Below are 25,278 nucleotides of genomic sequence, written 5' to 3' on the forward strand. Positions count from 1 at the left end.
GAACCACGCAGGCCACTGCTCAGACGCCATGACTGAAGATGACCGCGCAGTTATACTGCCCAGTTTGGTTAATGGTGACTTGGCATTTTGGTGCGCACGCACGAAATTATATTTTAAAAATAAATGCCGACGTTTACATTTTGGGTTTTGAAACTTTTGCACCTTCGGCAGAAAATGTATAAATATAAAAGGCTAAAAACGTGTTTTATATTTATATTTCATTTTGGCAAATATACCGTCGGCGGATCCGTAAACCAAGTTATAAAATAACTAAGGCCTTATGAAATGCCCCTAAATGCGGTGAGAAAGGCGGTGCCATTGGTGTAGTGTCGCTGATACCCAGAATGCCCAGGGAAGTGACAGCACCGCCCTCAAAGTCGGTGGCTGTGTTTGTCTCATCTTACAGTCCTGGGTTTGTCTTGTCACCTCTGCCACCGAAGGTGGACGGAGATTATGCCTGTCTATCTGTGAGCAGGATATCTCAAAATGTTATGGACGGATTCAGACAAAACTTGGTGGACAGGTTGGGTATTTGACAAGGACAAATTGCTTCGATCTTGGTAAATATCAGGATCCGCATAATGGAATTATTAAAGTGCTTCTGCACCATTTAGAGACAGGGACAAAACTTTGTAATGTTAATGTGTGTAAAATGTTGCAGATCCAGGATTTGAGGGTTCCTCCCAAATGCCCGTTCCTGAGGCCGCCGGCACAGATAACTCTGTGCACTGGCGGGTTGATAAGCAACCATGAACGCCGATTGGTACTGCCAATCCTGGCAGAGTTACACTACTTCGCGTGATACATTACCTGTAGAAAGCTGCACGAAAGGGGGGGGGAGTTCTTATGCCCTCAGTGCATACCCGGATTGCTGCCAAGCAAAACAGTGAATGTACGCTGGCTGTATGTGAATGTATGTGAAACAACCACACAGGCCGTTCCTTCGCTCTCGCGTGCCCGTACATGCGTGGCCGTATGTGCAAAAAAAATAAAAATAAAAAAAAACTTTCAAACAAACACACAGGCCGTTCCTTCGCTGTCATAAACGACGACTGGATTGGGGCATTGTGTTTAAGAAAATCGAGAAAGAAATCGAGAAAGAATACAGGAAGTCGATAAATCGAGAAAAAAAAAATCGAGAAAGAATACAGTAAGTCGTCACTATCTGGAAATCCGGAAGTTAAGTCCTCACTGTCCGGAAGTTCGCATATCGCAGTTACGATTATTCGTAATTTAGTTTTAAATGCCAATTATTCAATTAGCACCAATGTATTTTGCCTTTTTGCAATGTCATCACAAGGAAAAACACAAAGCGAAGAGAAGAGAAATGAAAAGAAAAAAAAACATAAATGGGGGGGGGGGGACTTTCAAACAAACACACAGGCCGTTCCTTCACTCTCGTAAACGACGACTGGATTGGGGCATTGCGTTTATCTATAAATGCGCATAAGAAATCGACAAATTATTAGAATACACTATCCGGAAGTCCGAATGTTGTAACCCGTAATGGGGAACGCGGCTGAGAATCTCTTCCGCATCGGCCATGCCGACGCAGCAACATGTCCTTTCATTGGTTGGTAAATAAATGGCCATAACTTGGGAAGCACTTGTCCGATTAATATCAAACCTTGAAAAGGCACATCCACCGGGCCCCAGCAATATACCTGGCAAGTTTCAATTAGATCGGACCAGTGATTGTCGATAAACATTGGTGTCACACACACACACACACACACACACACACACACACACACACACACACACACACACACACACACACACACACACACACACACTGCTGGAATTGTAGATAGATAAGCAATATATTTATGAAGCAAGGGTGAGGAAAAGCATGTGGCACAATAAAAAGGTTTTAATGCACAGTAATATGTGTAGCAGAGGAAAGCAAGGAATCGTGAGGCACGGCAAAAGAAAAAGTTATATGCAAAAAAGGACACAGTGCAGAGCTAATCCAATATCGAGAACTTTTACAGCGGTCCGTGCTCAGTCGCCGCCCACCCCCCCCCCCCCAGGCGAGCGGGTGTGGGTACCTCTCTCACCTGCTATGGCACTTCAGAAAAAGACTTCTGCGACTCATTGGGACTGACTCAATTGGTTAACTTCCCCACCCGGATCTCAACCAACGGTTCTCCATCTCTTCTAGATCTGATTTTGACAAATTTCCCTGAAAATATCTGCTCTTCTTCCTCCGCTCCAATCAGTTCTTCTGACCACATGCTTGTCAACGTGGACATCTCTCTGGCTGTTATTAGAGAACCAACTCAGCGCCGTCGAGTCTGTCATTTCACTCAGGGTGACTGGCAGGCTCTCCAAGCAGCCAACAAACTTCGAGACTGGTCTCCCATTGCTACTTTCTCCAGCATCAATTCGTCCTGGGAATTCTTTCAAAGAAACTTGCTTTCTCTCATGCACAGATTTATCCCCTCTCTTCTTCAGTTGTCCTTCCCTTCATCCCGCCCATGGTTCACTGAAGCTTGTGGCAATGCAATCTCAGTTCCTTGAGTAAAGCTTCGAACAAGTGTGTCTACCCTCAGGAGAGCCAGAAAACAACATCTTTCTCATCTCAAGTCTGAACTCTCAAACCTCTCATTCTCCTCCAAATCCTGGTGGCATGTAATCAAATCTGTTTCTGGTGTATGTTCCCCCTCCATCCCCTCTCTTACCTCAAATGGATGCACTGCAGACACCGCATGTGAAAAGGCTGAAGGCCTAAACTCAGTGTTTGCATCTAAATCTTGTGTCCGAAACCTATCGCTTTCTGTACCTACCTTACCAGTTGCATCCAGCAGCTGTCCCTGGACTCTGTGTCCATTTCTTCTGACAAAATGAAGTTTGCTGTCAAACCTCGACTCAGCTTCTGCAACCTGTCCAGACGGCATCAGCCCACGTGTCCTAAAAACCTGCTCTTCTGCTCTTGCTCACCCTCTCTCTGTTCTATTCAACCTCTCATTTGCTCAAGGTTATCTGCCATCTGCTTGGAAATCAGCAATCATTACTGCCCTGCATAACAAAGGTGCAAAAACAGACCCCTGCAACTACAGACCAATCAGCCTTCTCCCAATAATCAGCAAAGTTATGGAATCCATCATCGCTTCAGACATCAAATCCTTCCTCTTCTCCAATGGCTTGATTTCTGATCATCAATTTGGTTTCAGACCAGCTCACTCTATCCTGGATATGCTTCTTCTGTTCTCCCAACAATGAATGGAGGTACTCAATGCCAGGCATGAAATCAGAGCCATATCCCAAGACATATCGTGTGCTTTTGATATGGTCTGGCACCCTGCCCTGCTCACCAAACTCTCTTCCTATGGTATCCAAGCCCATCTCCACTCATACTCACAGACTTCCTCTCCTGTCACAGCCAATGTGTGGCCCTCAATGGAGTTCTCATCCCTTCTTCCTGTCCAGGCTGGAGTTGCTCAATGCAGTGTTCTGGGCCCTGTTATTATCTTGGCAAAACTAAGTTTTTGCAAGATATGTTAGTCAGCTTGTATGTTTTTTTTTTGTCTGTAATCACGCATCGATCACTCTGCAGAGCACAGTTATCATTGGAAATTTTTGTAACTTCGCATATCAGAGTCCTATAGAGGTCCCTTTCAGCGCACAAAATTTTCAAGGTCAAGGTCAAAGGTCAAGGTCACTTTGTCGCAAATCAGGGGAGTCGACGAAACCCTTATTTTTTGAGTAATTTTGATCGGATCGTCTTCAAACTTCATGGGAATATAGTTCATGGTCTGGCGATCAGCCTTGACCTTCATGGTTAGCGCTGGAGGTCGAAAGTTTTTGACCCCAAGGTCAAATTTTGAAATCTTAGATACCATAATCGAGTAATACCTCATATGAAAGCGCTTGATAAGTGCTTTCCAGATCTGTCAAAAGTTTGACGCTATGACATCATTTGATGACGTCATGACAAAAAAGCGGATTATTCATGAAAATTTTATTTCCTCAGTTCTCATCAAAATCTCTTGATATTTCATGTACAACGGTCCTGGAGAGATACCATTAACCGTACGAAAATATAAAGGTCAAGGTCAAAGGTCAAGGTCACAAAAAGGTCAAGCATCAAGGTCGACGAAACCCTTATTTTTTGAGTAACTTTAATCGAATAAATAAGTCACTCATGTTCACATTTTGGCAAGATACTGGTCACCCTGGGGGTGACATTGGTTTATTTTATCTTTGCTGCAACTCCACCCTCTGCCGTACCATCTGACATATATCAGACCGGCAAGCAGCAGCCTCTTCACTCTGTTTATCTGGATAAAATCACAAGCTGCTCCAACATGTGGAACATGTCTTTCAATACTGTCAAATCTCACACTCTCACGATGTCACTCCAAAAGGACTGTCTGGAAAACCCACCCCACATCTACTTTATCAACAACCCTCTTGAAGAAGTCCCTTCATTCAAGCTTCTTGGTCTCACTGTCTGCCATGATCTTTCTTGTGAAAGCTACATTTCCATGCTGGCCTTCAAAGCCAGTCGGCGACTGCGTATCCTCCGTCGTGCAAAGTCATTTTTTGGCACACCTGAGCTCCTGACCACATACAAAGCTTTTGTCCACAGCCTGATGGAGTACTGCTCTTCCCTCGAAGCTGGTGCTCCCACCTCTCACCTTTCTCGGCTTCACACTGTGGAAATCAAGGCATTGAGGATCATTGGCATCTCCCGCGATAGGGCTGAGTCTTTGGGTCTGTCACTCTCTCACCGCAAGCAGGTCGGTGGTCTTTCTCTAGTCTACCGTCTCCTTTCCGGTCTCACCCTACCTACTGTGTCTGCGATATGCCCCCCCCCCCAATATTTCTGCAGGATGCTCAAGGCCTGCAGACAACCCCCTTCTGGTAAAACTACCAAAATCAAGAATCACTGCTCACCTTCACTCTTTCATTCCTCTTTTTCCCCACCTTTGAAACAAACTCCAACTCCCTTCAACCCCACTTTCCCATCCAGGTCTTAAAAACAGCTGTTCACCACCACCTCTTATCAAAAACCATGATATTTTATACCCCCTTTAAATTCCCTGCTTTACATCCTGAAAGTGCCTGTAGTGTCCAACTTGTTTACCCTATGTACCCTGCCCCATCCCTCTCCCATCCACAGATCTCCTAATGTCTCTGTTCCCCAATGTTTTTTCCTTCCCTCTCCCACTCCTCTTATCTCCTGCTCCCCTTGTTGTACATTCTGTGTTTTGGCTCTCATATGAGCCTCGACATTGTATTAAAAAAAAGCATTAATAGATTGTGTGTGTGTGTGTGTGTGTGTGTTGTTTTAAAGCATGACATTTTCTCTCTGCTAACTCAACTCCCCCCATCTGTCTGTCTGTCTCTCTCTCATTCCAATTCTCACTGCGCCCTGCCTAATACAGAGCAGCACTACCCCATACATATCTATCTATCTCTCGTCTCTCCTTTTTGCCATCTCCTCTCTCCGGACATGTCCGGGCGGTGTTTATCTCTGGGTGGTTTATCTCTGGACGTGTCCGGGCGGAGTTTGTCTCCAGCCAGTGTTTGTTTATCTCTAGAGAGTGTTTGTTTATCTCTGGACGGTGTTTGTTTATCTCTGAAGAGTATGACAGGTAGAAAATGGATTTCAGACATTATTTTGTTTCCATCGTCACTGTTATTTTCTGCAGAAGCATTTTGATGAGACAGTGTGAATCGTAATTAACGCTCCATCGCATGTCTGCCTTCCCTTCCTCTCACCTCTCTCTGCCTTCCCTTCACCCACCCATCCTCACTCTGCCTCCCTCCTCGCTACCCTACCCCTCTCTTTCTCTTCCCCCTACTTAGTATTCCTGCCAGCAAAGCGATGGGTGGTATATGCTGGCGCGCATGCACACACGATATCTCAAATAGTTATGGACAGATGTGGATAAAATTTGGTGGACAGGTTGGGTGTGTGACAAGGATGAATTGTTTCGATTTTGGTGAAGATCCAGATCCGAGAATGAAATTTTTTTTAAAGTGGTTCTTCACCATTGACAAACAGTGCGAAAATCAAAAGGGCATGATATCTCAATGGAGTTATGGACGGATTTCGACAAAATTGGTGGACAGGTTGGGTGTTTGAGAAGGACAAATCGGTTTGATTTTGGTGAAGATCCGGATCCGGATGCTGAGTTTTATCCAATTAAAACTGATTGTTCGTAAATGAGAGATAGGGCCAAAAACGATATATGGCACAATGTTTCAAAAGATTGAAGACGGGTTTTGACAAAACTTGGTGGATGAGTTTGGTCGGTGACAAGAACAAGCCGATTAGATTTTGGTTAGGTCCGGATGCAGTTCCAGCCTATCAGTGGGATAGAAAATGTAAAATGTTCAGCCTGGTGAGGCATGCACTCTATTGAGTGCCGTTCTAGTATATTTGTCTGTATGTCCATGTGTGTGTATGTGACAGCTCAACTACGAACCTGAGATCCTGTAAAATAAATAAATAAATAAATAAATACATAATTTTTTAAAAGGATAAAAATTCAGGGATCCACATTAAAACTAAAAAGGAAAACAGGATGGGAAATTTGAGAACACTCCACAATGAATAGTTGTTTCAGCTGGAGAGAAAGCTCCTGTCTGTTAATATAATAAAATGGCATGTGTGGGGTTGGCTCCTTCACAGTATCAGAGCTAAATAATAAAAAAAAATGAACCCCAAAAAAAAAGACAAACAACAATCCCATCCATCCATTGGGACTATACTCTGTGTAGAGCGTTGGTGCTGCTTCAGCAGTCTCCTTGGCTACTGGGCACAATCCTGGACGGGTTGCCACTCCGACACAGGATATCAGTAAGCTGGCACTCATTTTGCCGACCTCGGAAGGATGACAGGCAGAGTCAATGCAACCTGGCATTAATTAAACAGCCGAGTGGGACTTGAACTCAGGATCCTAGGATGGCAAGCCCACCACCCTAACCATTAAGCCAACACCAGGCATAAATAACAATATTTGAACTATATTTGGTGGCTTTCACAGCCACTCAATGCAAGATCAAATTCAAGTCTGCGAATAGACAGGTGATACACCAACAATGACTGTGGAAAATGGTCATCAATCAGAAGAAAAAAAAATTTGCATTGAAGTATGTGTTTTCATTACCCTGCTCTTGAATCACTCAATGCGCTTGTGACACAGCCTCCAGCATGTCTGAGTGCAAGTGTGGGGAAAAAGTGAACTCGGATTTTGACAGCTCCAGTAAGCAACATAAAGAAACAGTAGTGAACAGCAACTGCAGCAGTCTCCGTTAAAGTGATAAGCATCCCACCTTCCTCTTCCTCTTTTTGCTACGATTCATTCAGATTGTGTGCAGCTTGTGCACGCCAAGTGTCCTTCTCCCTCTCTCCTTGATCTCACTCTCACTTCTGTTAGTATTTCTTCCTTTCCATTTTGTTCCATTCCATTCAGCTTTAGCTCTTCCATTAGCCTCGACCATATACTACAAAAAAACAAATACAATTGCCTACCAGTGGTGTTGGAGGTGTTTGAAAGAGGAGCAGAAGCTTCTGCCAGGGCTGCCAGAGTGGCAAGTACAGATGTAGAAGAACTGGAAAAAGGCAAAGGAGTTGAACTTCCTTCACCTTGGCCTAGAGTTGAAGGGATCAAGAGAAGAAGAAACAGACAAGAAAGTTCAAACGAAAATGGACAGGAGGGGAAGTGGGAGGGGGAATATGGATGACAAGGAAGAGGTGGTAGATAGTATGGGGAAAGAGATAGACTGATGGGAGAAATAGCTAGCGTGAGATAGAATCAAAAAAGTGGCAAGGATAATACAGTGGGGGTTGGGGAGGGGGGACTATATTCACAATATGACTAAATATAGGAGTAGTGGGGGATGGAGAAGGGCATGTGACAGTTAGGCCTAAGTCACATTTGACACGACGGCCATAGGTATACAAAATCTACAGCCACTAGCAATTATAGGGCGGCCGCAGTATTTCCACTGTCACACAATGTAGCAGTCACATATGTTGTTATTTTTGGGGGAGCCGCACGGCGTATTTATAAATTGTGGAGACCGAAAACGTGGGGGTGCCGTACGGTCTTTGATTTGATATCGCACGGTGACCTGAGGGCGTCCCTGCGGTGGCCATAGAATTTTCAAGGCAGACGCAAGGTGCCCGCAAGGTGACCGCAGGGGGGCCCTAAGGCGAACGTGTGGCCAGACGAACGGTAACGAGTGGGTTCTTTTTTTTTTTATTTTTTTATTTTTTTATTTTTTTTCGGCTTGTCAAATTGCTACGGCCAACGTAGAAATGAAAAAAGTTATAACTCCGCGCTATAATTCCACGGCGACCCCTACGGCCTGTAAAATATAGCCATACTGCGTAGGGCCACCCTGAGGCCACCTCAGAAACTCTGCGGCCGCCGCACATTTCTGTCAATTCAGGGGGGGGGTACGGCCGCCGTATCCTAGCCGTAGAGCAAATGTGACTTAGGCCTTATGGGGAGGGATAGCTGTTACTGTGAACTTCATTTGTATAAACAAGAGGACAAGATGTAAAAACTGAATAAAATAAGAAATTAAGGAGAAAGGAAAATGTAAATGAGTCCTCCAGGATTTACACATTCTTCCAGTCATGGATTTACACATTCTTCCAGTCATGCCCTCCTGGCTCAACTTGCAAAATTGAGGCTTTCTGCACATCTCCACTCTTTAGTTCCTCTTTATGGAACTGTTTTCTTGAGATGGTTCAATGGAACTCATTTCTCCAAGGTTTCAAGTCAGTGGTGCAGCACCATCTCACACCATCCCCCAACACTACCCACGATCTTTTATACCCCCATTAACCCAATCCAACTCGCCGGTCTTGCAATTTACTGTTTCCCTCGATTCTCTCTCTCTTTTGTTGCTAGTCCATTCCTTTTCTTGTGTCGAACTGTGGCCCCACTGCCCCCAATGTTGCCTTTTTGCTCTCAGTCATCTTGCTTTTCCACAATAATGTAATTTAAAATGAGTAAATACAGGTGTCGAGTGATGAGTGCAGCTGTACATAAAATACCTGAGGCAACTTTAGAGGAGCTTGACGACACAAGCCCCGCAAGGCTGACGACCCCACTTGGGCCAATAATGAGCTGTGGTGAAGCATGGGGCAAACTCACTGCAGTGGCCCGCTCAGAAGCATTTGGGTTCACTTGACTTGCCATCGCTTCCTGGAATGATTTCAGAGGATATCATGAACAGGTTATATGCACACGATAAGCACACCTCTGGATTAGACAATTTAACATTCCCATCTGAGCACGTAACTCTTGTTCTGCACTATGTATGTATGTTACGTACGTACGTACGAACACACACACACACACACACACACACACACACACACACACACACACACACACACACACACACACACACACACACACACACACACACACACACACCTTCTTCCATGAGTTTTATATCATTCTATTGAATAAAAAAAAAAAACTCAAATTATACTGATCATAAAGGGAATCATTTAAATTTGAACCATATACGACCTACTATATAGACTGTTAGTGCAAGATGACTTGGCCATTGTGCGAAGAAAAATGCAAAAATATATTCAACTTTATTTCGCCACCAATTTCCCTGCAATATTGAGGTAAAATTCCTGCACCTAGGAGAAGCACCAAAGAGAGACATTCACTGGGCTAAGAAATGATTAGTATAGTTGTGAAAATGGCTTCCCAGGGTTAATAATGCGAAGCATTACTCACTAATATCCTGAGTGAATGTCATAGCGCAGGCATGGTGTAATTAATTGTGCTAAAAGAAATGCGTCGCTTATTTAATAATTACACCACGTCTCCCTCTCCCCGTGTTTGTGTCTGAAAATCTCAATCCTTTTGTGTCCTCACCTTTGTAAATCTAAGTGTTTCGCATAAGACTTTGCAAGGCTTTGAGGCACTATTTTGGTGGGAAATGTTGCCACGCCTATGCAACAAGATCCGTGGCTGTGCAACAAGATTTGGTGGGGCAGTATCGCCGCATGTCAGAGTAAAACTCTCGGCCAATGGTGAGTGAGGGGAGAGGGGCACGACGCGTCATGGATGACGTACGTTGTGATAGCTATAAGGGTGGGTGCGCAGGCAAAAGCAGTGTGGATGCTCAAATTCTGCTTGGGGGAGCTGTTGACTTTAACCATGCTGCTGTGTCTCAGCCACGCTCCACCCGGCCAGAGCCACATCCTCTTTTCTACTCTCGAGCCAAGATGCGGGACGTGGCAGCCATTCCATGCCAGAGCGGCCGGACCTGACTATCATCACCCTGCTGTGTCTTGCCGGGCGTTGCCCGGTATTTAATGTCTCATGATTCCCTCTGTCTCCCTTTCGTGGTGTGAACGATTGTGACCTAAAGACAAAGATAACTTAGTTTTTGATGGTTCGTGGGTATGTATGGTTCAGTCAGAGTAATAGGTTTTTATTGCCACTTATTATTACATGATTGAAAGTTTGCTTCCTTCTGTTTCCTTCCCCCATGTGTTCATTATGATTAAACATACCTGGTCTCGGGTGAATTCTGGTTGTCGTGGTCTTCATTGGTGATTCGAAAAAGCCCGTTGAGGGATTAATTAGCTGCGGTGGTAGAAACTGCATTTGTTAAGATAGTGCCATACGTTTCAGACTCGATCAGCCTAACTGAATACTAGTTGGTGCGAATTAGCATAGCGCTTCACTGATTCGGTGCTCTCAATCTGCACGGTAGCGCAGCATTTGGAACCGAGATCCGGCCGGGGGTGGCGGTGAGACCTTTAAAATTGTTGACCGTTATAGTCAGGAGGCCCAATGCAGAATAGTGTACGACCCTGCTGATTCCGTGTTAGAATAGTGCAACAGGTGTAAATTGACTGTCCAGACACACAGAAACGTGAATCAACTTGTTGCCAACTCTGGATATGGATAGTATGGCCGCCATGACAGTTTACAAAATGGTCGCCATTAAATACACTTTTCGTCATATTTCAGCCGCAAATTTACATGAAATTACAAAATTAGGGTCGATTTCCATGTTTTTGAGCATGCCTGAGCTGATGGGAGTATAGAAAAAAACATTGCTCCATCCATTTTCTAAAAATAATATGACTTGTTTTTCACTATATTATTTTTAAAGAAATGTTCAGGCTCGAATTAGAATGTCTGATTATACAAACCACAATCAATGAATTTTACAACTTTGCTATAAAATGAACCTAAACTACATAACTGTGTGTTTTTCTGTTACCCAGGACTAACTGAAAAATGAAAGCCGCAAGATTTCTCACAGGGGGTTCAAGGGATCGAGAAGAAGAAGAGCATGTAGATTGGAATAAATGCTTTATTTGCCAGGACAGTTCAAAAACTAGCAAGTCAACGCCACTTCGAAAGACTACAATCGTTGGTGTGAAAACTGTAGCTGAATGTTGCAAAGAAAGAGAGAAATATAATGACGCTAAATATGTTGACTCATTCTCAAGAATCAGAAAATATTCTGCACCGGAGCACGTCGAAAAGATTCAATGGCACAAATTCTGCTATAGTGACTTTACTCACGCACAAAAAATAGACAGACTGAAGTCAAGGATTCAGCCACAATCTGTGACTTACGCAGAAGAGATACCCACAACATCAGGTTCCTCAGAGAAATACCATGTCCCAAAGTCACTAAGATCCGCGCACAGCGCTATGGATTGGTCAAAATACGCTTTCTGCCAGACTGACATTCCTGGAAAAGCTGGTGTCCTGACAAATGTTGAATTTGATCACACATCATCCAGGATGCTTAGTTTGGCCCAATTTGACCCCACCATGCGTCACAGGTTTGCAGGTGTTTCAGACTTGATGGCAGCTGAAGGTAAATATCACCTCAAGTGTTATGTTTCTTTTCGCAGAAAGTATAAAAAGGAGAGTGGAGAGAAAAACCAGTCTCCTGAAAGCATCTGTTTCAGAAATGTGATGAACCAGCTTGAGAAAGAGCTGCAGAAGGGACATGTGTTTACCCTGAAAAACATCTAGGAACACTACAGCATGCTGTTATTGAATGATTTTGGAATTGAGGCTGGAGCCTACAAAAGCTACAATTTCAAGCAGAAAGTGGACGTTCACTTTGGTAGTGACAAGGTGACATTCGTGCAACCATTGGATGTCACAAAACCCCTCATAGTTGCGTCCTCAACTGTGACAAAGTTTGCCATGAGAACCGCCGTGAATGATTTATCTGAAGAAGGTGAAAGTTCTGAAGAAGATGAATTGGCCCAGTGCAGTCTGCCTCATCATGAGAACGAAATCCTTGGCTGGATCTTCAGAGTGGGCATAAAGATTTACAGTGACGTAAAACACTCTCCAGGGCATAGCATTATCGGTGGACTGAACACAGAAAATGCAGAGCGAATTGTACCTGAAACCCTGTACATGCTTGTAAAGCTTCTTTGTGGTGGTGACAGCACTGACAAGATGGACAATGAAGAAGCGGATGAGACAGATACCAAGAACAAAGTTCTGAGCATCTGCCAAGACATTATTCATGTGGCTTCAGGACACTGATGTCCTCATTCTCCTTGTTGTCTATCAGCCGCATCTCAGTCCCTTTCTCTGGATGAATGCAGGGACACCCAAAAAGCAACACTACATTCCCATTGACTCCATCAATATCCCAGATTCGCAGAGGGAGTCACTTCTGGCATTTCATGCAGTGACAGGTTCAGACAGCACAAGCCAGTTTGCTGGAATTGCGAAGCGCTCTGCATGGGCTGTCTTTCAAAACAACTCCCACCTGTTGAATAACCTAGGCAAAAAGGAAATTCCTGATGAGAGTGTGATTGCAGATGCTGAGTCATTTGTCTGCAGGCTTTATGACCCTCATGGCCAAGATAACTCAATTCAGCGAGTAAGATGTGATCTGTTTCTCAGTCTGACCAAAGCTATTGAGAATCTGCCTCCAACTCGCGATGCTCTGATTCTACACATAAAGCGAGCGCACTACCAGACTTTTGTGTGGAGAAGAGCCTTGGAATCTGAACCACATCTACCTGCACCTGAGAACTGTGGGTGGGAACAGGTCGTCAAAGATGGCAATGAGACATTTCAGCCGCGACTCATGACTGCACAGCCTATTACTGCTTACTGTGTAGAACTGACGACATGCAAATGCCGTGGGTCATGCTCAACTCGACGGTGCAAATGTACACGGAATGGACTGCCTTGCATGAAAGCATGTGGATGCAAAGCCCTTTGTAGGAACCCGTTCAGTGTACAAGCCGATCAATAGCTCTAAAAATTGTACTTGGGTGTTCTCACAACACTTTTCTCTTCTGCAAAGCAACGTAATTTTGTGTTGGAAAGAATCTGACAGCTGTTGAAATAACCTTTGACTGACTGTAAACCCATCTCCATCAATAGTGCTAAACATTTTCTTTTTCACATTTGTTGCTCGTATGTGCATTTTCAATTTCGTCTTTAAGTTGTCAATTATGTGAAAAGTTGTGATCCAGTACAAAAATAAAGCACAAAATAGTGTTCCTCGTGTCAGATTACATAGTATTTCACAATCATGACAAATTTCTGGCTAGTACAATTTGCAGTAAGAAAAAGACTAAATCTGATGGCGGCCATTTTGATTACTGTCATGGCGGCCATAATATTCAGATGCAGACTTGGCAACAAGTGGAACTAGACTTGGTCATGCCTAGACTCTTCAAAAACACCAGTTGCACCATTCTAACATGAAATCAGCAGCGAACCTATTTTCTAGGCTAGCTACAGATTTTGGCTTCTAGACTATTACTGTCGTAGGTCATATCGAGATGACTCGCTGGATTCAAACCAGGTAACTGAAGTGGACTGGGTGGCTACAACAATATCGTTAATCACAATTATCACTCTTGGTCGCCATTACCATTAGCGCAAAGCATGAGGATTATTTTTAACCTTTGGATAAAAACTTTCCCCTCCCCCCCAAAACGAAATGCTTTCCAGGTTGTGCTTTTGATCCTCGGGATAGCATTATTAACTACTGATAACTGATTAACCATCAATATTTATCATTCATTGAGGCTTGTGCTAAAACGACTTGTTTAGTTAAACTGTCTAAAGTCCATGTTGATAGATCTGCATTGCGATTGTGGAGTTAGAAATTATATCTGTCATTATTGTCATTCCACATCATTTTCTGCACACCATCTGCCGCATATTTTCCTCACACATGAACACACTATCCTCGTGGTCTCAGAAACCGTTTCAAACCGCTTAATCTGTTCTTGTGTATGGCAGCTTTGGCTGCAGGTCGCTATCATTTATTGGAACGTGACTGTGCTGCTGATGCTGTGCCCCTCTACCAGTACACTGGTACTCATTTTGCTGACCTCAAAATGTTGACAGGCTGATTTGACCCATCTGCCGTTAATTCAGCAGCAAATGGAGCTCAAACTTAGGACCCGAAGATCCCAAGCCAGCCACCCGAACCACGAAGCCAACACCAAGCTTAACTGCTTCATGAATGCTTGTGACAAAAGAATGCACCTCAACCAGAGGCTCATGAACCGATTCTCTTTCAAGAGCGCCGACCAAAGGATATCCCACTTGGAACCAGGCTATGGGTGGATCCTCCCACAGACGAGTGGGAGGGGTAGGCTCCAGCATAGGGGGCTTTTGCAGATCTATAAAAGCCTGTCCATAGAGACACTGTGGAGAAGGAGAAGGGCATATAAAGACTGAGAGATTCGAAGCTTTGCAGCTTCAGAGGGTTACAGACTCTGTTCGGAGCTCAATCAAGTATTATTATTATTCGCATGAACGTGAGTCTCCTTTCATCCTTCCCTCTTTGCGTCATCCTCTCAACGATTCCTTTCGCTTTGCGTTGCTCGCTTGCGTTCTTTCATTCACTCTCCTTCACGCTTTACCGATTAATTTCTCATCACACCATTCATCCTCGTCATTCAATCTTTCCTGCATCTTCTGTCTCTGTCCTTTTGCTCTCCTCCTTATTTGTTTGCACACCTTTGCTTTTGCATTCCCACGTCCGATAGTTCCGTTGCTCGACCCTCTGGCTCATCTATGGCGACCGGGCATCCTGCCAGGAGACGCATTAAATACATGCTCAAGTGATGTTATTGCTTCACAGGGGAAAGGCAGGTGCCGTGGCTGTGCGAGGAGCAGGAGGGGAACAATCAAGGAGGGTTCCGGTTTTTGTCAGGATGTGGGAGCAGAGTTAAGTGTAAGGTGCGCAGGGGATCTGTACTGCATCCACTTATTTCTATCTATTCTCATCTTTTTGAACAATCACTCATCCCATCATTCTTTGCCAATCACCCATCTCTTCCTTCCACAGCTAATGCATGATGCCAGCATACTGTACTCAGGTCAGGTCAGGTCAGGTCAGGTCAGGTACGTGAGCATGCGCCAGAGCAGCACGTTGCTGCATCCACTTTACTCCATGAACCTCCATCTGGCCATCCCCCAAGCAGATGCCTGGCCCATCCCCATCTCCTTGAGATGCCGATCAACCTGTTGCAACCACGAGGCACATGGATGGCCATTGGCCTCCACCACTCACGAGGCTCCATCGCTGAGAGAATCTGGTGAGCAGGATCAGCATCAGGAAAATAAGCCACATGTCCATACAGCCACAGCTGATGCTCACAGAGTATGCAGGTACCAAATAATATTAGTCTCTCACAGCAACCGCTCGTTGTACACAACGTCCCATCAGCGATAGCCAAGGATTCTCAGAAGATAACTGGTTCCAAAGGAATTAAGTCTCCGTCTCAGACCCTTGGTCACAGTCCAAGTCACATCCGTAGAGCAAGAATGGAAGCACCAAGGACGTGAAGACTCGGACTTTCGTCCTCTGCACAGGTACCGACACAGCGCCACACCCCATTGATCCAATGAATCAAGTACTCCCCAGGCCCGACCCAGACGTCTATTGACCTCAGGCTCACAGCCAGCAAAGACATGAATATCACTGCCAAGGTAAGTGAATCTCTTGGTGACATCAACATCCTCACCACGAACAGGTACAGAAAAGATAACATCCAAGATGTCATTGAAAGCCTGGATCTTAGTTTTGACCCAGGTAACCCGTAATCCCAGTGGATCCGACGCATCATTCAGTACCTCGAGGGCGCCCAAAAAGGATATCATGAGTCTCCGCAAAGATGACTGCATCATCTGTGAAATCAAGGTCAGAGATGTTGACGTTCCCAAATGATGCACCATAGCTTGGTCTCTCCCACATCCTCCACAGAATCCAGTCTATATAAGTGCTGAAATGTATGGGGGCCAGTACACACACCTGACAAACTCTAGTAACAACTGTAAATAAGTCGGAGATGGTATCACCTCATCTCACAACACTCTCAGTACCAGAGTATAGTTGAGCAATCAGATTGATCAGGTTGGGTGGCACCCCATGAAGACCAAGAATCCTCCAGACGGCATCCAATTTCACCGAATTGAACGCTTTGCAGAGATCAGGATAGGCTGCAAGCAATCCCTGCCGAAAATATCGTTTGCATTCGGTGAGGACCCGAAGGGTAAGTATATGGTCAATCGACCTCTTCGGTGTAAAGCCTGCCGACTCTGGACATTGGTGCTCAAGCAGATGGTGGTGAACCCCATCAAGAATTATCCGAGCAAAGACCTTGCCCGGCACTGAGAGCAGTGTCACCCCTCGGTAGTTGTTGCAGTCTTGGCGATCACCCTTCTTTTTCCAGAGAGGGACAACAAGGCCCCTTTTCCAGTCAGTTGGGATGATGCCTGTGTTCCAGGCAGAGCACAAAACTGCATGCAATGACATGAATGCAGCATTTCCACCAGCCTTTAGAAGTACTTCGTGGATGCGTCAGATCCCAGGAGCTTTACCCCATTTCACAAGGTTCACCCAGCCTGTGTTTTCCACAAACGAAGGTGGATCAGAGTTGGTTGGAGGGTCAGCAAGAGGGATAGTAACACCCCTGACATCTAACTCAACAGCTGGTGGATCAGCCTTGGGCATGGTAACCATCACAGCAACCAGACCAATAGTCGGTGTAACCACACGCTATGTTCTCACCACTATCTGGTCTCAGAACCTCAGAGAGTGCTGCGATACTAAAATTCAAACGCTTGAGCTCAGATGATAACAAAGACAGGTGATCATCCTCTCTTAGGGAGAGGACATTCTAGGCACCCATCTGAAGGAATCCCCTCATTCTAACCCAAGGAGACGGCTGTGTAGTGGACGACACCTCAGCACCACCCCGACACACACAACCGCAATCTGACCCAGGAAGGTTACCCCTGTCGCATACTGTACTGTCGCATGTTGTCATTGATAAGGTTTTGAGGGCAGGTCTGTCACGTAGGGGATTAGTGGGAATGGATGCAGTACGTGTTGCGATTGTTGCGCATATATGTCATTCTATTGTTCTCACTGTAAATACTTCTTTGCCTGCCATTGTAAATACTTGCATTTTTATTCCTTCTCATTCTGATGGCGGTATAAGACTGCTGAGGCATTTGGCCAGCACGGATTAATTCACCATATTCAATCTCATATGCGATTATGTGTTGTTGATTCCGCTCGGCCGACTGACTGAGGTCTGTTACGTAGCGGTCAGCATCATGGTACTCGCTGAAACAAGACTCAGGCTTTTGTCTCTGGCAACACGATTCTGAATTTAGGATTCTGCGGGAAGTTCAGGGGTAACTGGCGATCGAAGTCTATTAAAAGACACGCAATCCTCTCGGAGTTATCCAGAGGCGACGTCCCTGTCATGTTATACATACAGCATGCATTTTGTAGATAAAAAAACATACCTAGGTTTCTGCTTTTGTACTTGCAATTTTTACTTGAAGACACGACAGTGCAAGTGATTCACCGATGTAATATTTTGCTTCCAAAGGGAGCAGGTATCAAGAGTAAAAAAAATGCAACACTCGCAAAAAGGTGTTTAAATAAGGGCATGCAAGAGAGAAAAAAAATACATCATTCATCCATATACAAAAAAATATACCAGGAGACATTTATGTTCTGCTCAGCTTGCCTGTAACATGGACACGAGTTGAACGTGACCTTGGTCAAGTGCGATGTCCAATGCAGTTTTGTCAAACTTGCTTACAGCATACACGTCAGCACGACTGTGTAGCAGAAGATCCACAACACGTACATGTCCATGCTCAGATGCCCAGTGCAGTGCTGTCATTTTCAGCATGTCCTTGGCATTTATCTCAGCACCATTCTGCAGCCATTAGTACAGGGACATCCATTACATATTCTAGGTTATTAGCCAAAGCAAAAGTCCCAAATACTGGAATAACGATCAATAGCATTACAATGCAATTTACTTTACATCATATTTTTCTAGGTTATGACCTCTATGTTTTTCTTTTTCTTGTTCCTTCTCCCAAGAGTCCAGCTTGTTCCTCTGTTAGGGAGTTAATAGCACCAATGTTTCCATTATACTATTCATAATCTGGAGATTGGTGCTGTCTATAGCTCTTGTTCATCGGAAATTTGTCTTCCACAATGTTCGCACAATCGTTCTCAAGTCATATACAGGGTGTCCCAAAAAAATACAACTTTTCATCTGCAAAGAGGATGGTCATAACATATATTTTTTAAAAAGATATATGGCTGGATAGAAAGCTGAAAGGTTGAAGTTTATTGTCCTAATGTCAAAATTGCCACCAAAATTTAAATTTTGGTATAGAATCGTCGTTTTCTTTTAGACCACATGTTCGACGTAGGCTCCACGTTGTCCGATCACTGCCTGCAAATGCGTTGTCATGTTCTCCATCACTTTGGGAAACGTTTCCTGAGGAATGTTCTGGATTTCTCGGTGGATGTTTTCCTTCAGCTGATCAAGAGTCTAAGGCCTAGGGTTTCCATAGATCCTGTGCTTGAGATACCCCCACAAGAAGAAGTCTGGAGGAGTAAGGTCAGGGGAATACGGTGGCCACTCAACGTCTTCGTAGAGGGAGATAAAGCGGCCCTCAAAATGTTGGTTGAGAAAACGCCTTGTTTCCCTGGCTGTATGGGGCGGTGCCCCATCCTGCTGGAACCACTGGGTTCTCATCTGGATTAGGTTGTTTCTCCTACGGGCCTGAGTATGTAGCTCAGGCAGATAGAATACCTGAATCATTTCGCGATAGTTCCTCTGGTTTACCATGTAAGTGCGTCCCTGGTCATCTTCAAAGAGGTATGGACCAATTATCCCATACCAACCAACCGCCACCCACATGGTGACTTTGAGAACAGAGCGACGCACCAGTTCAGTTGATGCATTACCAGGATTTTCAGTTCCCCAGTACCGAAAGTTTTGCTTGTTTACCTCCCGGACAAGTGAGCATGGCATTCGTCCGTCATGTGAAGTTTTTTGAGGAAGTCTGCATCTTCCTCCAACTTTCCTGATAACCAATTTGCAAAGTCTAGTCGTTTGCGTTTCTGTTGATCAATAAGCACCGTTTCCGTTTGAATTTTGTATGGAAAGGCATGAATGTCTTGGCGAAGGATCCTCTGAACGGTGCTCTTATGAATGTTTGTCTCGGCAGAAAGTCGTCGAATCGATTTTTTTGGACTCTGAACGACCGCCTGTCTCACCATTTCCACATTTTCTTCACTACGACCTGTCCTCTTCCAACCACTGTGACCCTTGTGAAGGTCACAGATGGTTCCCACATTGGTAAACTTTGCGATGGTGTACTTTATTTTCCGAAAGTTTGGTGCATGGCGCAAGTGGATACCGAAATGTCTCGAGTAAAGACGTTGCACCTGTATGACACTTTTCGTCTGGTGCCAAAGTTCAACAATTTTCGTCCGTTGTTGTACGTTCAGTCTTGGCATTTTTCTGGCGCTTGCTTGGTATCGAAATAAACTTCAGGGTCTCTGCAACAAGAAATGAAGCATGTCACAAAATTACTGCTTATTTAGGATCAAACGAAGCATTTTAAAAGTTGTATTTTTTTAGGACACCATATATCCCGCCTTCCATAAGAGCCAGTGCCATGCGATAGCCTGGCCATGAGCATCTTGATATTCTGCAGTTATAAATATAAGCCTTGCAGTATGTATGATAATATTAATGGACGACATTGTCAGATTGGTGTGTATATATAGTCCAAATAAGCTTATATAAAGAGGGGTGGGTATATCTCAATCATCAACACACAATTCAATCAAATACAGATAGATTGAATAGTTATGTTCCACAGGTTGGATTATTCCAGCAAAAGTTTTTATTTCTGTATAGAGTCAAGGCTCATTAAAGAGCTAGAACACTGAATGGATCAGGATGCAACAGATCAAAAGGAACAGTAGAGAGGGGGGAAATACCAACAGCAGTGCTGAAGGACAAATTAGAAGGAGACTGCCTTACAGTCCTTGATCCTCCACAACTGTTGCTTTCTCACGAACTACAAATCTAACTTCATTCTATGCTGTCCACTCCTGTAAGTAATTTTGGGAGTGTCCTGCTTCTGAAAGAAAGAACCAGCTCTGGCCATCCCATTCCTCGCCACCAGCTCCCGGTCCTCTCTATTCCTCGTTCCCCAAACAAATTTACCAACGCATTTCTCTTCACCTGGTTCTGCTACTCCCACATGTGCAATGAAGTCCTTAGCAATGCACAGCATCACCTCCAGCTCAACCATTCCCATAATCCTCTGCAGTGAATTCCTAAACTCCTGCTTTTCTACCTCAATCCTTCCCGTTTATGGCCCATATAATCAACATGACACACACTATTTGCCTCCATTACCAAACATGTCATAAGCCATAACTATCCATCCGTCCCTCCCTTATTTTAACTCTGAACCACCACCTTACTGAGCTCTTCCAATACTATTATTCCAACGTCATCACTCCTTCATGCCCTCCTGTGTACAACAGCTTGTACCTCCTTCCAAACTCCTCACCCTTTCCCCTTTCCATCTAGTCTGCTGCACACACAACACTTCCAACATCCTTTTCTGCATCATCTCCACCACATCAACTCCTCTCCCCTCCATTGATCCCACGTTCAAACTACCTATCCGGACCTTGCTTCTGAACCGTTACCCACCTGACAGAGCTAGTACCATCTTGATCAGTTTGGGATGTTATGGTTTATATGGTTAAGTTCAATAAACATTAAATTTGATACACCTTCCCTGACTTTTCAAAAGCATATATATTTTAAATATCGATTCTGGTATTGAGTAAACTATTACTTTTTCATTACTGGAAAAAAACGAAATGTTTGTCATGGTCATGCATAAAATTTGATCAGATTCATCGATGTGAGAAAGGCCCAACCTTAAGGAGTAACTCCACAATATTCACATGCCCTGCAGCTGCCGCCATATGTAATGGAGTTTTGTCCACCTTGGTGCGCGCATCTCGGCTCACACCTGCACGCAGAAGTACCTCTGCCGTGCTGTAGTGCCCAAACTGGGAAGCCAAGTGCAATGGAGACGTACCTAACTGTGGAAAGAAAGCATGTGTAGAGTACATGTCACATGTCAGACCTTAAAGGAGAAAATGTATAACATTGCAAAAGCCAATTTTTTAATATATTTTTTTGCCTTCCGACGGACTTCGGTAGTACAGCCAATCTAGTTTCACCAGCCTGGGTGATATTATATGTTAGAGAACAAGTTCGAGTTTCATGGCATGTTGTCAATTTTTCACAGTTATGCCCTTTTTGGACTTAGGAAATATCACATTGGTAAAGGCCCTGTCACACCTTGACGTTTTAGCCAGCATATGGCAAGGTCTCAAAATGTATGTAAAACGCTGGCGTACACTGAACTATTGATGTTTTTTTTAATTTTTGGGCATATAAAAACGTGTTGGACGTATGCATAACGTATTAGTAACGTACACAGAACGTTTAAATCACATATAGATAACTTATACCAACGAATACTGAGCATGTTGTCGGCGTTCACAACCTATGCCCAACGATAGTCTAACTTATGCGTAGCGCGGCAGCGTATCGCTGACGATCACGTGGCGTAGGCTATTAATAAGCTGCGGCTTGACGATTCAAATCATAACCGCAGCAGACATCGAAGTGTGAAGCCACTGTCACACCTTGACGTATTAGCCAGCGTATGCCGACGTATGAAAAATTTGCCGAACCAAGCTGGCACACGTCGAATACGTTATGGGTAAGTTTTGTATACGTTAATAGCATGCTGGCATACATCGAAGTATGCTGGCATATGTCGTAATACGCTGGCATACGTCGCCATACGCCGAGTACGTCGATACATTTTCAGCATGTTGAAAATTTATCGACGTATGACACACATTCCACATACGCTGGCATAAGTTGTAGGCACGTTACGCGATCGTTGACACACGTTACTCATACGTCGAAACACGTCAATGTAATGGTTAGCGTCAGTGTTCCAGACTCCGTTTTTTTTTTTGTTTGTTTTTTTTAATTCGGTATGACGGTGATGTTGACACTTCGATTTCTAGTGCGGTTATGATTTAAATCGTTGAGCGGCAGCCTATTAATTATATTATATCATAACCGCACTAGAAATCGAAGTGTTAACATCACTGTCATACCAAAGAAAAAAATAAAATAAAATAAAAACCAGGGAGTCTGGAACACTGACGCTAACCATTACATTGACATGTTTCGACTTATGAGTGACGTACAAGTAACGTGTGTCGACGTGTGTCAACGATCGCGTAATGTGCCAACAACACGTTACTCATAGGTTAGAAATAAGTTTCGGGTATGCTAAACATTACCTCGACGTGTTTCGACTTATGAGTAACTTACAAGTAACGTGTGTCGACGTGTGTCAACGATCGCGTAACGTGCCTACAACTTATGGCCAGCATTATGCGGAACGTGTGAGTCATATGCTGGCATATGTCAAAAAATTTCAAGCATGGAAAATTTGTCTAACACCTCGGCATACTACGACGTATGCCAGCGTACAAAGACGTATGCCAGCGTACTACGATGTATGCCAGCGTGCTACGACGCATGCCAGCGTGCTCTTAACGTATACAAACTTACCCATAACGCATTCAACGTGTGCCAGCGTTTTAGCCAAATTTTGCATACGTCAGGCATATGCTGGCTCAATCGTCAAGGTGTGACAGAGCCTTTAGGGACATGTATTGCTAAGCAATTCTTGCTCTTGTTATTAATTCCCTACCAGTTTCACTCGAGGGGATTATAGGTTTGCTCCCCTTCTGTCGGTCTCACCTGTAGGTTTTCAGACTTTTTACCCAAACCTTTAACACATTAAAGTGAAACTTGGTACATGGCTTGATTGTGATAAGTTTCAGAACAAGTTCGACTTTCAGGGCGTTTCATCAATTGTTCACAGAGTTTTGCCATTTTTAAACTTAGAAATGATCACATGGGTAGTCGATGACACACTTAAATTTTTGAATTGATCGGTTGGGCTGTTTAAGAGAAGAGAGTTTTGAAAGGTCTTAGCTAAAATCCAGTATGGCTGCCAAACCACATGAGCAATGATGCCATAGTTATCCAACTTTTTCTCCCTATGTATGGCATCTTCATAGGATAGGGCAGCGTGAGATGGCATTGTCATAAAATGGCATAGTCATTGGAACAAAGGGGCACGGGACTGCATCATCATAGGATAGCATCATCATTGGAATGGGTGGCAGGGGATGGCATAGTCATTGGAATGGGCATCATTCGGTACCTAGCATAACTTCTCGCAATTATAAAGCATGCATCTATTTATTCTAATTACTCTTTTAGTCTACGCTGCTAATTGAATTTCCATGTTCACATGTGACTCCACAACTCCCTTTATCACACCGTTGGAAAATTAAGAGGCAGGTATTGGAGGCTGTAGGAAAGGGAAAAAGGGAAAAAGGGGAAGAAAGGGAAGAAAGGGAAGGGGAATGGGCAGTGGGGTAGAAAGGGCTCGAAAACTACACCAATTTATATAGACAGTAAATAAAATTGCACCATCTGGGCTCCTTATTTGGGACAAAGAACAATCTATAAATCGACTGCAATATGCCAAATCCACTGTGTACCCAATCAGTTGTGAAGGGAGCTCCATTGGTCATGAGGTTAAGGACTTCATCCTCTTCTCCTTTTCGAGCCGCCTCAAGCAGGCGCTTCCCCAAGTCAACCAGGGACATCTGTGAAGATACAAACCAAGTTAAGACATGGCCAACACTCCACATGCAACTTTCTTATCAAAATGGCAAAACAATTCAACTATGTAACACAAATGATCAGTTGATAGCTCTCGCCTCCCTCCAATTCATCTTTTCCTGTTCATGCTATCAGTCATGCGTTCACATAAAAGAAAATGAGTGACTCTACATTGCCATATGACAAAGTGTAAGCATGGCCTCCTGCCAGATTATTGTATGGGGATGGGTAAATGGACTTGGTTTGAATATTTTTCTGCTCATTTTTATTAACATGATAAAGTAAAACCGTTCAAAACTGTTTATACTCCATCAGGTACCATATAGAGTTGGTACTTTGCACTGAAGCATTGAAAAAGTAAAAAGTGACATTGGTAGGAACTTCTAAAACTGATAATTACTGCATCCAGTCATTCCTCAAAACATGTATCTATTTAAAATTTTACTTCACCCCTTAAAAAAAAAAGTAGTAAAAAACAACAACTAAGCATTCAAAATGTTATCGGAATGAGATGTCTTGACAACAACCCTTTGTTTTTAAAACATACGTATATTTGTTCGGAAAAAAAGTAAGATTTCTTTACCAATAACATATATCCGTACTGAAAAAAAAACTTTAAAACGTCATTTCTTGGACTATGTATCTCATTCATACAACTTTCCATTGCCCTCGTACACGAGTGCTCCCAATAAATCCTATTGCTCGTTCTCAAGGTATTTCCCTTGAACTAGACATACAGTACATAATACTGACTTGTCCCATCGATTTGGTAACACCTTGATGACACGTGGATATAAATCCTTGGGACAGATACACAGCCATTTAAAACATGTGCAATGAACATCTTAATCAATCGTAAATTCAATATCACCAAGATGCTCTTAGATTATTCCAGAGATGAAAATCACAAGGTGATAAGCCTGGACTGTATGGGGAATGATTTAGAACTTCCCCACTCATCACTGTTGGAGTAGCAGTGGTCACATTTGCCATGTGAGGGTAAACATTATTGTACATGCCCCGAGACCATCGTTTGCATATATGAGGGTGAATATTATTGTTCATTCCCTGAGACAGCACACCTCGCTATTCTCGACATATTGCTCATCTCACTCCGATGCTTAAAAAGTTACTCTTGGAATGTGCATTCATGGTTTTCCCAC

At 43.8% G+C, this 25,278-nt stretch overlaps 1 protein-coding gene across 2 annotated transcripts in view; it reads right to left on the bottom strand.

Moving 5' to 3' along the window:
- Positions 1-25,278, bottom strand: part of LOC147015494 (GA-binding protein subunit beta-2-like) — an 80,104-nt gene that overhangs the window by 20,120 nt on the left and 34,706 nt on the right. For both annotated transcript variants that reach the window (XM_085850279.1, XM_085850280.1), the window contains 5 exons: positions 23,992-24,099; positions 21,259-21,426; positions 18,011-18,205; positions 9,026-9,176; positions 7,490-7,609 (listed from right to left, as the gene is read on the bottom strand). In XM_085850279.1, the coding sequence (XP_085706405.1) occupies positions 7,490-7,609; positions 9,026-9,176; positions 18,011-18,205; positions 21,259-21,426; positions 23,992-24,099 (742 nt within the window). The remainder of the gene's footprint in view (positions 1-7,489; positions 7,610-9,025; positions 9,177-18,010; positions 18,206-21,258; positions 21,427-23,991; positions 24,100-25,278) is intronic.

The sequence above is a fragment of the Eptatretus burgeri genome, chromosome 12, assembly GCF_056783735.1.
Source record: "Eptatretus burgeri isolate ZD-2024b chromosome 12, Ebu_testis_v1, whole genome shotgun sequence".
Classification (NCBI taxonomy): Eukaryota; Metazoa; Chordata; class Myxini; order Myxiniformes; family Myxinidae; genus Eptatretus; species Eptatretus burgeri.